The following is a 15,345-nucleotide window of genomic DNA, read 5'->3' as shown; positions in this document are numbered from 1 at the left end:
AGTTATTGCCTTCTCTTTGTTGTCTGTATTGCGTCCCTCTTTCACATTTATTTATTCCTTTTAAAAAGCAACGTACAGTTCATGTATATATTTTATCTACATGTGCTTGCTGGAAATTGAACAAATTACCTTGGTGTTTTTGAACCTTTTTTAGTACCAACATGAAACTACAGATGCTGACAACTGTTGATTTATATTACAACATATATTATATTATTATTGATTTATATTACAACATTCTTGAAATATTACTTGACTGTTTGTCTAGCCTAGAGCCCTAGACCAAGCCTTCAGGTATTGTAGCATTTCGAGAATATATTTAACGAGGCGTTCTGCATGGTCAGTGGGTAGTATATCAATGAATACATTATTAACAATATCAGTTCCCACGTTAGAACTGAAAAGTAAATGTATGTCTGTCCAATGACCACCAGAGGGCAGTGTTCTACCACTCGATGCGTCACAAAATCCCTAGATCATATGTCCACCACGGACCCCTCTACCGGAAACCCCGCTCAATTTCCATTGCAAAGTTTGCTATTATGTTCCCCTCAGGCTGCAGTTCTCAGCAGTGCCTAAACGAAGGCGTCTGAGCACTGATCGACATGGCCGCCTGATCTGTGTTCCCCCAAACGTGTGTCCCCTTTTGTGAGACTAAACTTGGGAATCTATCCAGCTCTGCAAAGGATCTGTAGGGTTTTTTTTTGTTTTAAGGGAATACAGCGATAAGCAAAAGTTTCATAATGCAGCCTCCGCCGAGAAAGGTGAGTTTTCCCACTTTCCGTTGTAATCACTTGGATGCATCTACTACAACAATGTTGGAAACCGTTCGATTGCGTCGACTATCTTTGTAACACATTCGGCAACGTTGGTATTTGTGTTTTTGTTAACGTGCAAATACCATTTTCTACAAACATACAACTTTACCGATAAGGATTGAATTTAAGAATTGATCATAAAATCTTCCTGGGCATTGTTCGATAGTAGCTTGTAATTTGCAACAGTTGGTTGGCAGCCACAGGCTGAGCAGTACTGGGGGAATGTTATAGCTGTTAAACTTACATGTTAAAGGTTATTTTTGGAATTCAAATTTTTTGCTGAATAACGATGGGCCCATACAGCTTTGGCAGATGCTTTTAATCTGCAAAAAATGTGTTTGACATTTTAAGTTAAGCACTTAGTTTACCTGAAGTAACTTCCCTCTGCTCGTCTTTAAAAAACCGATGATAATTACTTTATTACACTGTAACAAGCCACAAACGCATTATAAACTTCAGAAAAGTCAACAGATAAGTGCATGATACTGTATCTAAAGCTTCTAAGTATTAACTAGACATCTCATAGAAATATGTTTTTCACGTGTTTTTCGTCTAGTAGGCTATTGGGCACAGCAGACAGAACACGCCACATTTTGATCTGTCTGTCTTGTTGGTCGTAGAAGTTCAGTAATTAGAGGAGAACAGATATGGCCTACTTTAGGAAGAGAGGCTTTCAACGAAACAGGATACTACCAATTCAGCAGCATCTTCTTTTCACAGTAGAGTAACCGAAAAGGAGATTTTACATTCATGCAAACCATCGACTGTATATACATGTAAACAGTCCTTGATTCAAACTATTTCAGAAAACTCAGAAACAGTCAAAGACCTCTATGAATCGTCTGGACAACTGGTGTAGATATTTGCCTGTTTTTACGCCTTCTTTGTAAAATTCCTTGAAAGTATTGCAGTTCACCATCTAAATATCGTGCTTTTTGTTTGACATTTTTGGCCAGCCCTTGCAACCTAACCTCTGAGGTGGCACTTGGCAGGCATGTAGTAGGCCATTACACAGGTAGCTTTATGATCAGCCAAGGAGGAAGGATACTATTTCTCTTGTGTGTGTGTGTGTGTGTGTGTGTGTGTGTGTGTGTGTGTGTGTGTGTGTGTGTGTGTGTGTGTGTGTGTGTGTGTGTGTGTGTGTGTGTATGTGTGTGTGGGTGTGAGATAGTGTCAAACGGAGCAATAAAGTGTACTTCCTCTGTACTGTGCTAGGTGTCTCTGTGGATAGAAGTCTCTGCTATATGAATAGATATACATTCTATACATTCAAGTACCTAAACATAAACATATCATTGGTGCTTGTCCTCCCCGCCCCCCACCCCGTAGGTGAAAGTCACCCAGGAACTGAAGCACACTCACGCAGAGCAGATGGGCCGGCTCCATATCAAACATCAGACCGACTGTGACTTACTTGAAGACCTGAGGTAAATAAGGCAGCATGGATAGTGGATGAGTCTGCTCCATGGCAGCTTTTCAAACTGTTCTCTGCAGGGGGGTAGTAAATCAAAAACCTTTCATGCGTTGTTACAGAAGTCACCTTGGATAAATATAGGCCACATTTTGTATTAGGTGCACTAAGGCACTATGCACTTAACTTAATACATAACTGACATACATAAAGTACAAATGCATTGTTTTATATGAGGTCAGGGTTTGTAACATGCACTGACTTTAGAAGTACGTATTACTTGTGTAAGAGTAGTATGATATGGGCATATTCTATAAATGATCTAAATACACGTGTCTTTCTTTCTTCTCTGGGATAGTATGATATGGGCATATTCTATAAATGATCTAAATGTACATGAATGTATGTAGCCTACACGTGTCTTTCTGTCTCTGGGATAGTGCCTTGTGAGTGCGTGAGTTTTAGTCTCTCATGCTGATAGCATCCCAAAAGTTTATCTGTAGGTAGGTGTAGACATGCAGTCGGTGTCTGCTCTCATCACAGATGTCAGTTCCAGTCACTGAAAGCGTCCTCCATATTCAACGCTGTACTTTGCCCTGGCGTTGCTGTGGCTGTTATTAATAGTTGTTTGCCTTTGCATCGCAGTCACATAGTTAAGTGGCCATTTCTCCACCCAGTTACCAGATCTATAGTTGCTATAGTAATAGTGTATATTTTGAGATTATTGACAGAGCTGCCGGCTGCCATTATATATTGTAAACCCCTCCACTTCACATATTGGTTCCGCCAGCGCTGCGGTTCCCAAAGTGTGGGTTGGCCCACCTCGGGGAAAGGGGGGGTGGGTGGGTGTTACATCAGGGGGTTGGGGGGGGTTTAGGGTGGAAAAAACAGAACGAGAACCCTGAACAACCAGTTACTTGTCAAATTAAGCACAGAGCTCTCTCAGCATAGTAGCGTGTAACTAACCTATTAGGTGAATAGTTTATAAGGACTAGTTTGATTAGTGACTTGTCAAACTAGGAGCTTGTAATTAACCTATAGTGTAATTACTAGTTCATTACTTATGAAATATGGTCAGGGTCTACCGTTTGTTATATGTTTGCAATATGTTAGAAGGGATATCTAGCCTCATGATTAATACAGTGGACCCACGTCTTACACGAGCCAATCCAAAGAATGGAAAGTTAAATAGCCAATCAGCCGTATTTCACCCGGACAGAATTCATCTCCTATGCAACAGCTGATGAGCATCTGTTTTTTTTAATTAAAAGTTCAACTGATTGATACATTCAAATTGTTAGTGGTTCAAATGTAGAAACTATGTTTAAGAAAAGCTATACAACAGAAGCCTCAGTTTGTCTGTTATAAAAGGTGCATCATCAAGAGCTTCAGCTGCTGTAATAAAAGGGGCATTATTAAAGGCACCCAGTGCAACTTTATAGGCTTGAGACTCGAAAAATAAACATTCAATTTCTAGTCTTTTATACACGTAGTAAGTTTCAATAACTCCATACTGATAGAAAATCTGTCAGTTCTCACCACACAACGACGGCTCATCTTTGCTCCTTGAATGTCGATATGTAATGGTATGGAGTTATTGAAACGTACTACGCGTAAAAAAGACTATACATTGAATGTTTATTTTAAAGCCTCGGTGTTGCACTGGGTGCCTTTAAGCTGCTTGGTTTAAATAGTAAACTGACTTCACTCTTGGTGTCTTTGTTGTTTACAGGTCTTACAGTCAGAAAAAGGCTGTTTTAGAGAAGGACTACGCTCAGGTGTGTACATATTTATTGATCATATTGATTGATTGCGTTGATTTTAATTAGCTTGTTTAGCAACTAATGCCTGTACTGTCTCCCATTTTTCAAGTAGTGATAAAGTAACAATGCCTCTAAATGTACAGTATATGGCATATCGCATTGTGGCGGAATATACAATGCTTTCAAACGTCTATGGCATATGGTATTGTGGTATGTGTATACATACATAGATACATACATATATATATATATATATATATATATATATATATATATATATATATACTATCAAATGCCTTTTAGGGTTTGGTTCTTTGACCAGTTGATGGGGAAGACTGAAAAGGAAGACCCTTAACTAGGACGGAGGTTGCCATGGCAAATCAGACTGTGTGTGTGTGTGGGGGGGGGGGTGTTGCCATTGCAAAGTTAGGACACCACATCATTGGGATTATTCAAGTCTGTCTTGAGAATTTGAGAGGAGAAACATGCTTGCAAATACCACGCCGATGTCGCTGTTTTATTTTGTCTTAGGGAAATGCCAGCCAAATATTGACTCTGGCCTCCACATGGCTTCTCTGGTCTCGGCCCCTTTGGCTGAAGCATGATGTCATGAGATAATGCATCTCCTTCCGGCACTGTGCTAGACTTAGCCTTGTGTGGTTTCACAGTCTAGCCATCCACACTGGTGTTGTGCTGATTCAGAGTGTGTGTGAAGGACTCAGCTGGTGTTGTGGTGATTCAGAGTGTGTGTGTAGGTCTCTCGCTGGTGTTGTGGTGATTCAGAGTGTGTGTGTAGGTCTCTCGCTGGTGTTGTGGTGATTCAGAGTGTGTGTGAAGGACTCAGGCTTGCTTTGTGCTGATTCAGAGTGTGTGAAGGACTCAGGCTTGCTTTGTGCTGATTCAGAGTGTGTGAAGGACTCAGGCTGGTGTTGTGGTGGTTCAGAGTGTGTGTGTAGGTCTCTCGCTGGTGTTGTGGTGGTTCAGAGTGTGTGTGAAGGACTCAGGCTGGTGTTGTGGTGGTTCAGAGTGTGTGTGTAGGTCTCTCGCTGGTGTTGTGGTGATTCAGAGTGTGTGTGTAGGTCTCTCGCTGGTGTTGTGCTGATTCAGAGTGTGTGAAGGACTCAGGCTTGCTTTGTGCTGATTCAGAGTGTGTGTAGGTCTCTCGCTGGTGTTGTGGTGGTTCAGAGTGTGTGTGAAGGACTCAGGCTGGTGTGGTGCTGATTCAGAGTGTGTGTGAAGGACTCAGGCTGGTGTTGTGGTGGTTCAGAGTGTGTGAAGGACTCAGGCTTGCTTTGTGCTGATTCAGAGTGTGTGAAGGACTCAGGCTGGTGTTGTGGTGGTTCAGAGTGTGTGTGTAGGTCTCTCGCTGGTGTTGTGGTGGTTCAGAGTGTGTGTGAAGGACTCAGGCTGGTGTTGTGGTGGTTCAGAGTGTGTGTGTAGGTCTCTCGCTGGTGTTGTGGTGATTCAGAGTGTGTGTGAAGGACTCAGGCTGGTGTGGTGCTGATTCAGAGTGTGTGTGAAGGACTCAGGCTGGTGTTGTGGTGGTTCAGAGTGTGTGAAGGACTCAGGCTTGCTTTGTGCTGATTCATAGTGTGTGAAGGACTCAGGCTGGTGTTGTGGTGGTTCAGAGTGTGTGTGTAGGTCTCTCGCTGGTGTTGTGGTGGTTCAGAGTGTGTGTGAAGGACTCAGGCTGGTGTTGTGGTGGTTCAGAGTGTGTGTGTAGGTCTCTCGCTGGTGTTGTGGTGATTCAGAGTGTGTGAAGGACTCAGGCTTGCTTTGTGCTGATTCAGAGTGTGTGTAGGTCTCTCGCTGGTGTTGTGGTGGTTCAGAGTGTGTGTGAAGGACTCAGACTGGTGTGGTGCTGATTCAGAGTGTGTGTGTAGGTCTCTCTCTGGTGTTTTGGTGGTTCAGAGTGTGTGTGAAGGATGTTAGAGAGGAAGAGTGTGGTAGCCTCGGGGAGCTGGCTTCAGTTTGTAATCAGGTGGTTGTCTCTTCGGTGCCTTATGGGACAGAGCGCCACCTCAGCAGTCCAGTGTGTGTTGTGACGGCCTGGTCGAGTGTGTGTTGTGACGGCCTCACCAGTGGGCCTGGTCGAGTGTGAGCTGTGACGGCCTGGTCGAGTGTGTGTTGTGACGGCCTGGTCGAGTGTGTGTTGTGACGGCCTGGTCGAGTGTGTGCTGTGACAGATTCACCGGTGGGCCTGGCTGCTTGACGTTGTGGTCAGGGTGCAGGTGGTTTATCTCAGCGGCCCTGATGTAGTAGTCTATGAGGGTCTTTATCTGCGGTGCCTTGGCGTGTGTGTGTGTGTGAGAGTGGCGACTGCTCTATCTCTTTGCAGAACCTTACGTCTGAGAATCTGCAGTTGTATCTGTCAGTGTTAGAACACACCGCCAAGAGTTACCAGAGCCTAATGTTGTTGTGTGATGTTTGGAGTCCTATTGGCTGACATTAGACCACTGCAGCGTTTACAGTGAAGCAATCCTGTGATTAGCAGTTTTACACACCATGAGGTTTTAATTTGCCGCGATCCAAACGTTCAGATTAGAAGCAGGCGATGGGTCCCTCCCAATCGTCATGTCTGGATGTACAGTTCTATAAATGTGATGTACTATTATTATTATTGTTATTATTATTATTATTATTATGTTCTCCAGTGTCTTTACACTGTGATGACATGAAAAGAGTGACCTTTGACATGAAAGAACGCTCCTTTTCGAAACCCATATCTGACACCTTTCTAGTTCAGAGGAACATCTGCTGGAGACACTAGAACCTACTAAAACAATGCACTGTGGTTAATCTGAGATCCTAAGGATTTGCACTGTGGTTTTTTATTTGTTGCAAACATGCTCCTACTTAAATGGTTCTTTTACCATTTGTGAACTTCTATCGGCCTCTCTGGATTGCAGCTAACCTGTTTTATGTCTCTGCTTTCTGTTTCTGTTCAGATTGAAATCAGTAATTAGAATGTGTTCTCTGTAGATTAAGCATTGTCCTGTTGATAATTCCCATGTATTATTCTGGTGTCTGTTGTTAAGAATTCAAGATTGCCCACTGAATAATTTGTGTCTTTGGCATCAGGAGCTTTACAAAACATAATGTAACATAACATGAAGGTGGGGGGTATTAGAAATAGACAGACAAGTGCTATGGTAGTGTTTTTCCTCAGTTGGTCACAGTTGTGATGACTTGTCACTGTGTTAAATCTGACCTCATGGGCACAGGAAGATGATGTCATTTCTAGTTCCCCATGACCCATATCTGCGTGTGTTTTGGTGACTGATGTCTCCTAGCACAGCCATGTCCCCTGCTAATCAAACTTAGCCACATGCTCAAAAGTAGCAGTAGCCCTAGAGATAGATAGAAGTAAGGGAGGGAAAGAGAGACAGATAGAGAGAAATTAAGAAGAAAAGAGAGAGCGAGAGAGAGTAGTAGCCCTGTCCATGTGGTTTCCTCTGTGAGGGACTCCTGTAAAGGTCATTTATAACATTGACAGAATGACATAATGACTTAATGACGGTGATGTCATCACTTATCCCTTACACAATGCTCTTTGAACAGGCTGTTCAGAAGAAACAGGAAGTTGTTTTACTGCTCTGCAGCCGCACAGAGCTTGTGCTACAGTAGATCATATAATGGCATTGATAAAGTGTGTTCTAGAAACACATAGGCTATACTTTATTGTGCAACAGTAGATCATATAATGGCATTGATAAAGTGTGTTCTACAAAACACATTTTCTTTATTGTGCAGCATACAAATTTAGTTGTATGAAAATAAAATGACAATAAAGGCTTTTCTATTCTATTCTATTCTATTCTACTGGGTTCCCCTGTTACTTCTTCTACACTGAAAAGAATAACAGAAAGGCTTGTTCGCTATGTGCAATGGTTCAACAACAGCTCTCAAAATGACCCCAAAGCACGTTATGCTGCAAAATGCCTCTGTATCATTGTCCCCAGGTGAAAATGACAAACTACATCCTGTCAAGAGTTTCCTCGTCAGAGTGCTGATGTGTGAATAGCTTGGATCATGGATGTAGTGCTTCCTGCAGGAGTCCCCTCATGTCCGTTAGTCACATTCATTACACTTCCTATGTCCTTCCCCTTTCACACCCACCTACAGAAAGCAGGATCTGTGAGTAGCTTTATCTTTGTTTAGGAACGGGCCTAATTCATAATTAGTTTGTAGTTAATGACAGATGTAGTCGCAGCTAAGTAGTCATTAATAAGCAGAGAAGGGATTTGTTTAGAGTGGGTTGGCTTTGAGATAAGGGACTGAACTGTTATTGAGGCACTGAGCAGCTATCTGCTTTGGAGAGCCTTGTGGCCGCCAGCACAAGGGGACAGGCTAGTGCATCCCCACAAACAGGGACTCGGCTCTCTCATTGGCTAAGCTGGCATCATGTGACCTGGCATCGACTCTGCCTGCCACCCTCGCTTCTTGCCCAGGTGTCGGGGGCGACACAGCAGGTCACTCAGTGCATCCCCCTTCTGTGGAAAAGAAACGCCACTGTCTCTCGTGGGGACGTGTCCCCCAGTGATCTGCACCTGCACCCCTCCATGTGTTCAACCCCTCTGAAAGACCCTCTGAAAAGACCGAGCCCCCCCCTCTCCCCCCCTGCCAGTGCCCGCTGTGCCAAGGGAGCCGCGTCTGCAGCCATGCCAACGATGCCAGCGCCGCGGGCTTGGACAATGACGGTTTGTTCGCGTGTTGCTTTGGCGGCGTGCGATGGTTGGCCCTGGGAGTGTGTCGGAGCCCGGGCTGGGCTCTCTGTATTCAGGGCAGGAATGCCCCGTCATGGTGTCCCCCCCCCCCCCCCCCCCCCCCCCCCGGGCGGTTTCAGGCGCAGTCATAAATGAACGCCAGTCTATGAACGTCTTCTTCTGCTGCATCATAAAGGCGTATCTAGGTTATACATGCCGTCTGTTTAGCGGCTGCAGCTGCAGAGTGAGTAAATATAAAGCAAATATGTGTCCGTTGAGCTGTCATGATTTTTCTTCAGCTCCTAGGGTTGATGTGCGTTACTCAGTAGTAAACAGGACATAACTAGTGTTTGATTTATTTACAGATACGCAGAACAGGGTCAAATCAGACTTTTGATGAACTGTTTTGTACGGGTTGATGTTGGTTAGAGAGTGTTAATAAGAGTTTTGTCTGATGAATCAGATCCTAAAAATGTTTTGACGCCCCTCATGTATATAATATACCCGTAACGCCAGGGTGTGTTTCCCAGGTGATGATGCTGATTTTGACCTCAGTGTTCATTACACTCAGCGTCACGGTTCTTCCTCCCTGTCATCCTCACACACAGTCATTCTGTTTTAGCTCTTAGGACCCAGCTGGGAGTGTGGACAGAGACAGTTCACACACACACTCACACTTACCCCCTGGGTGGCACCAAGGTTTCCACCACACCACCACAAACATAGCTGCACACGTTGTGTAAGGGCATTGTGGTAGAAGTGCATCCTGATGAGACCCCATGGAACTCACTCTGCCCAGATGTCTGTTCTGGCCTCGCTAAAGGTTGACCTCTGGCCTTTTCATTGCAGGCTCTACATAAGCTTGCCTCCCAGTATCTGAAGAGGGATTGGCCTGCTGACCAGACAGAGAACATTGAGCACAGGTAAGAGATCAACACTCATTCTGGAGGTTTTATGAAGTGCTTATTGTTAAACCAAATGAACACCACGTTCATATAACTTTAGTGACTTTATTCACGTTCAGAACAGGATAACTCCGTAGCTACCATTTTCATTGCGCCCGGTCAACAACTGAAAACATTCAAAACACAGCGCATGCGTAGATGCGTTCCCAGGGTCAAAAGGTAAAACACAATGAGGGAATATACAAGTTAACACTTATGAGTGATGCTTTCATGGAATGCAAGAAGGGCGGATAGTTGCGCTTGAAACTGAATACAACCGTTTCAGTCCTGAATCCCCAAAGACCTTGTAGCAGACTTTGTCGTATTGTTCCCTTAATGGCAGACACAGCATTAGATTGAATTTCCTCTTCCTTGGTTACGATCATGGCAACGCGGACCTGTCAGAATTCCCTTTCAGGATTGAAAGACATAATGATAATGCCTCTTCTGTTTCACGCAGTACATTCATTTGAATAATACCATGGTTAAAAACTGGCACATTGCTTTAGTGGATCACCCCACTGGCCACCTGACTGGCTTAAAATGGCAGGAGCTGTGTTTGTGATGATGATCGATGATTGATGATGATGATTTCCCAATGGCTATGTAGTTCTACACATATTGTTTAATGACAGACAGGGCTTGTCTTTCAATCTGCACTCTCTCTTTGTTTCAATGCTTTAGCAGTGTTGAAGCTTTCCCATTAATTATTTTCAAAAGCCATAACGCTCTCTGGAGTCTTCAACAGACGGCCTCTTTGAATGCTAGTAGCAGTAGATAAGGGCTACTGTTCTCCGCATGTATCCCAGGCATATTTGAATGCTAGTCGTAGATAGATAGATAGATAGATAGATAGATAGATAGATAGATAGATAGATACTTTATTAATCCCGAGGGAAATTAAGGTCATCCAGTAGCTTATACACTTAACTCACAAACACACATACATGAATCACAATAAAAACAAAAACAAATACACATAGGGAGAACATGTACCCAGGGAATGGGGTGTTTACAGGTACAGGGTAGATCTGGCCCTATATTACAGTGTGCATTAATAGTCAGTGTAGTAGTAGATAATGGCTCCTGTTCTGCGCGTGTGTCCCAGGCATATCTGCACGGTATGGCGGGCCTACCTGGAGGGCACGGTCCAGGTGACCCAGAGCCGCATCAGCGACTGTGAGAACTACAGGAGCCACATCTGCGAGCCAATCAAGACCTTCAGGCTGCACAAGGACCAGCAGCTCAAGAGGGTGAGGAGGACCAGACCAGATATACGTAGATGTTGCTATCTCTACCAAATGATGGCTCGATGACTGATGTTATAAAAAAACCTTTGCTTTTTATTAAACTGTATGACACACGTTACTTATAACACCGTAAGAGTTTGACATCTCTTTTAGTAGAGTATTAACCTTGAACTTTCAATGATGAACTAACTTCCAGTTACTTTCCAGCGGGCAACCCTTTCATCTTAAAACATCCAGGTCACAGGTCACACATATACAAAATAAAAGTCTTTAGTTTAACAAAATACAATTCTTAGCATCTAACAGTGATGCCAACTCGTACGAATTGATCCGTATTAATACGAAAATGTGGTGGAAATACGGCGATACGAATATAATGACTCATTCATACGAATTTAGGGTCAACTTGCAATATTATTTAATGAATAGAATATTTGCAGTAAGTCCAGAAATAAGCAAAAATGTGTCATGATTTGGCTTCCTGCTTACGAACGCGGAGGGCGCCATTCTTGTTTTGACCGACGTGATATACGCTTGAGCTGATTGGTCGATATTATAGCTGCAGCGACACGGGAAGAGTATTTACTTTTGACGTTGATGGATAAAGTTAACTTGTCGCATCTGCTTTTAGTTTACAAATGGCCACCACCAACATATTTGGGTACGTTTCTGTGATTGTTTTTAATCAACTACTGCTTAATATGGTACCCCAATCAAAGGATATTAAACTACTGATCAAGAATAAAACTTTCTTGACTCGAGCGATATATTTTTCAAACACAAATACGAATGGTCAACGCAGAATTTCCGTCGAATCAAGGTATATTTCTGTCAAAAGAGTGAGCTAAATGAAAAGACTCAGGCAAAAGACTGAAGTTGGAACAGATCGCATTTGTTGTCATCCCCGTGGCAACAAACTGACACGAGCACCGCTGCTGTCACTGCTCTTCTGGGCGTTGTCTAGCAGTACTTTCCACTTGACGGTATTCCGTAGCCTGGATACCAGCCCAAACCCCGCCCACAAACATTTTTGTCAGGGAGATTTGGTCTGGCTCTGGGTTAATTGGGAGAGAGTTTCATCGGTAGGATCAAACCAATCAAATTGGCAGGGCGGGCTTTATACGTTGATGGACAGATACCAACGCTTGAGTTGAATTAACCGGTAGATTCGAACTCCGACCAAGATGGCCGCGTCTCGGGTGCTTAGTGGGGAATATTTTATGTGAATTAAGCTATCTACACGACTTTTTAATGTCTACATTGACTCGGTTAGTTGTGCATGTGCAACACGAATGTTACAGAGTATTGTTTGTCTTAACTAAAGTTCTCTAGACCATTATTGTTATATCATTGCTAACGTGTACACAAAAAACCCATCGAAATAAACTGTAGCTTGTAGCCTTAATGCTAATTAATTAACGTGAGCAGGCATATCTCAACAGACATTGACAGCGCATTCATTTTGAAAGAGGAACAGAGAAACGCGATTAAGGCATTTGTCATTGAAAATATGTTTTTGCCGTCCTTCCTAGGGATCAGGTAAAAGTTTAATCTATCAGATGGTAATAGGCTACTACGTTGCTCTGATTGGTTCTAGGTATCCAATTCAGCGAATAGGCATTTTCTTTCCTGGTTCGTTGAAACACGCCCCATAATCACAGCCCAAAGGTCCGGTATCAGACTCATATTCTGACTAGAATCATGAGTATGACATCGTCAGGCTAGGTATTCCGTATAATCGAGCTCCTTTCTTACTTCGCTCAATTTGCCTTACTGAGTCTTTTCATTTAGCTCAATCTTTTGTGGACGAACACTTTCTCATTTTTTATACGTGATCGAATATAGCATGCAACGTTACAATCTAAAATTATGGCTGAAAAAAAAGAAGCCATTTCCTAGGAATCAAACTTTCTCCCAGATACCAAGGAATACACTTCTATTAGTTGAAGTCCTGTGTCTACCAGTCATGCCTTTTGCACTATATGTCGGTCCACATTTAGCATTGCCCATAGTGGACTCTATGATGTTAAGACACACATGTCTGCCATCAAACACAAAACAGCCAGCACCCAAGTCCAGGGGAATAATAGTCTGCTGTCAATGGGTTTTGAGACCCAGTCCAGTGGCATGACCCTGACTGAGAAAGTCACCTTGATTTTATTTTATAAGGGTTGCATTTTGTGTACAGAAACTTATAAAATATGAGATACTTCCACCATAATATGAAAAGTTTGCCAAAATACACTATGACACAGCCAAATTCACGTGATTAAGAAAAGAGAGACCCTCTCAAAGTGAGCTTAAAGTCTATGAGTCTACGTTTGTAGGCTGAATGCCTTTGTACCACATTTGACATACATAATATAAGATTTCAAACTGGATAAACAGGGTCATCTACAATAGACACTGAAGGCTCTCCAGTGGGCACATGTGATATTGATGTACTGGTTGTGTTGCTTATGTCATATATACTGTGGTTGTTAAGTGTTTGTTCATTAAAGGCAACAAAGCTCTCGGTATCTGATGATAACTTAACCCCTGAAAATCCCAGAAAATACACACTGAAGGCATCCTTTTGTATTCTGTCACAGCTCAAATCAGACGAATAGACTGTTAATATTTGAACTTGAGACCTGCTCTCTGAGTCCTTAGTATGGCCTTAGCAAAATCGTCTAAAAGCTTCATAATTAGAAATGGTGTGTGTGTGTGTGTGTGTGTGTGTGTGTACCCAGTGTGTTGAGCAGCTGACGCGCATCCAGACAGAGCTGCAGGACACGGTGAAGGACGTGACCAAGACCAGGAAGAAGTACCAGGAGACGGAGCAGATGGCCCAGGCCGTGAGGGAGAAGGCGGACATTGAGGCCAGGTAGGTCCTCTTTCTCGTAAAAAAATACCTTGTATATTTCCTCTGTGAAAAGGAAAGGACCAACGGTTAATTGTTGGAAAGGTCCTTGTGACAACAACGTTTTCCCACTGATATGGCTCCCATGCTTAATGCTTAATGTGTGTGAAGCACAGGGTGATGGACATGCTAGCAAAGAGGCTAAATCCCATAGGTGCTAGCATCTGCTGCTAGCAAAATAGGCTAAATCCCATAGGTGCTAGCATATGCTGCTAGCAAAGAGGCTAAATCCCATAGGTGCTAGCATCTGCTGCTAGCAAAATAGGCTAAATCCCATAGGTGCTAGCATATGCTGCTAGCAAATGGGCTAAATCCAATAGGGGCCAGCATATGCTGCTAGCAAATGGGCTAAATCCCATAGGTGCTAGCATCTGCTGCTAGCAAAATAGGCTAACTCCCATAGGTGCTAGCATCTGCTGCTAGCAAAGAGGCTAAATCCCATAGGTGCTAGCATCTGCTGCTAGCATGCCTCATCAGGGAGTGATGTTTACTCACTTCACAGCTCGGTGTCTGCTCCACTGACATGACCTCAGTAGCGGCTATCCCAGGCCTGTGTCATCACCAGGCTAATTGGAATGATGGAGAGAGGGCCAGTGTTTGGCCTCCTTCCGCCATGTTAATGTATCTCCCCGCAGACGAAAATATTATGCTACTGCACAGGGTGGCTTTTACAGCCCGGATGCAGAATTTGAGAGACCAGTGTCACTGGCCCCAGACCCTCCTCTCACACCTCCTCTAGAACTGCCACTTCAGAGGGCCAGGCAGCGGGAAGAGAGGGAGGGGAGGGAGGAAGTAGGCGGGGGGGGGGGGGGGCATTGCTTTTTTGGGTCACTGGGGTGATTGATCTGTCTGTCAGACTCCGAGGAAGTCACACCATCAGTCCAAGAGGGGGCTTCTCAGACAGGGCAAGGGAGGGGCAGGGGGGGGGGGGGGGGGGGGGGGGCCTTGACGGAGAAATGCATGAGGTGGGGAGGGTTCTATTGGGGGGGCTGTGTTTGAAGTGCTATGTCATGCAGGGTCTGCTAGCGAAGGCAGAGCAGTGAAAACAACCCCAGTGAAAGCCTGAGTTCAGTTCCCAGAGAGCATTGCTCCACGCTCATGCTCTTGGCTCTCGTTTCAAGTGATGTCATCTTGTCAGGCGGACATTCCTGTGCTTCTAGACTTTCTTCAGTGGACTTCTAGACTTAAAACCGTCAGGCATGTTGAACATGTTGGGTCATGTTATAAACACTCCTCATCTCTCTCTGTCTCTCTGTTTCTGTCTGTCTTTCTTCCGCTCTCTGTCTACCTCTCTCTCTCTCTCTCTCCTCCCATCTTTCTGTTCTCCCCTAAAGGTCCAAGCTCAGCCTTTTCCAGTCCAGATCTAGTTTAAAGCGGGCCAGTGTGAAGGTGAGTTCTTCATTGTCTATTGATGAATCACTGATCAGTCCAGATCTAGTTTAAAACACACTGACGATGGCGTAAGGCCGAAACGCGTCTGTACTAAAATAAACTGGTCTTATTGTTAAAAGAGAAAAGCTTGAGAGTGCGGTTTTCATTCTACCAATAGTT

At 43.9% G+C, this 15,345-nt stretch overlaps 1 protein-coding gene across 1 annotated transcript in view; it reads left to right on the top strand.

The window, feature by feature from the left end:
* The first annotated feature begins 590 nt into the window (after positions 1–590).
* LOC308373405 (F-BAR and double SH3 domains protein 2) overlaps positions 591–15,345 on the top strand; it is a 40,961-nt gene continuing 26,206 nt past the window's right edge. Inside the window, exons 1-7 of the mRNA XM_080848896.1 lie at positions 591–764; positions 2,148–2,245; positions 3,962–4,007; positions 9,548–9,621; positions 10,751–10,895; positions 13,625–13,758; positions 15,129–15,183. Coding sequence (XP_080705022.1) covers positions 744–764; positions 2,148–2,245; positions 3,962–4,007; positions 9,548–9,621; positions 10,751–10,895; positions 13,625–13,758; positions 15,129–15,183 — 573 coding nt within the window. The 5' untranslated portion in view covers positions 591–743. The remainder of the gene's footprint in view (positions 765–2,147; positions 2,246–3,961; positions 4,008–9,547; positions 9,622–10,750; positions 10,896–13,624; positions 13,759–15,128; positions 15,184–15,345) is intronic.

Source organism: Sprattus sprattus, assembly GCF_963457725.1.
Source record: "Sprattus sprattus genome assembly, chromosome: 1".
NCBI lineage: Eukaryota > Metazoa > Chordata > Actinopteri > Clupeiformes > Clupeidae > Sprattus > Sprattus sprattus.
This window is presented reverse-complemented; position numbering and strand designations above follow the sequence as displayed.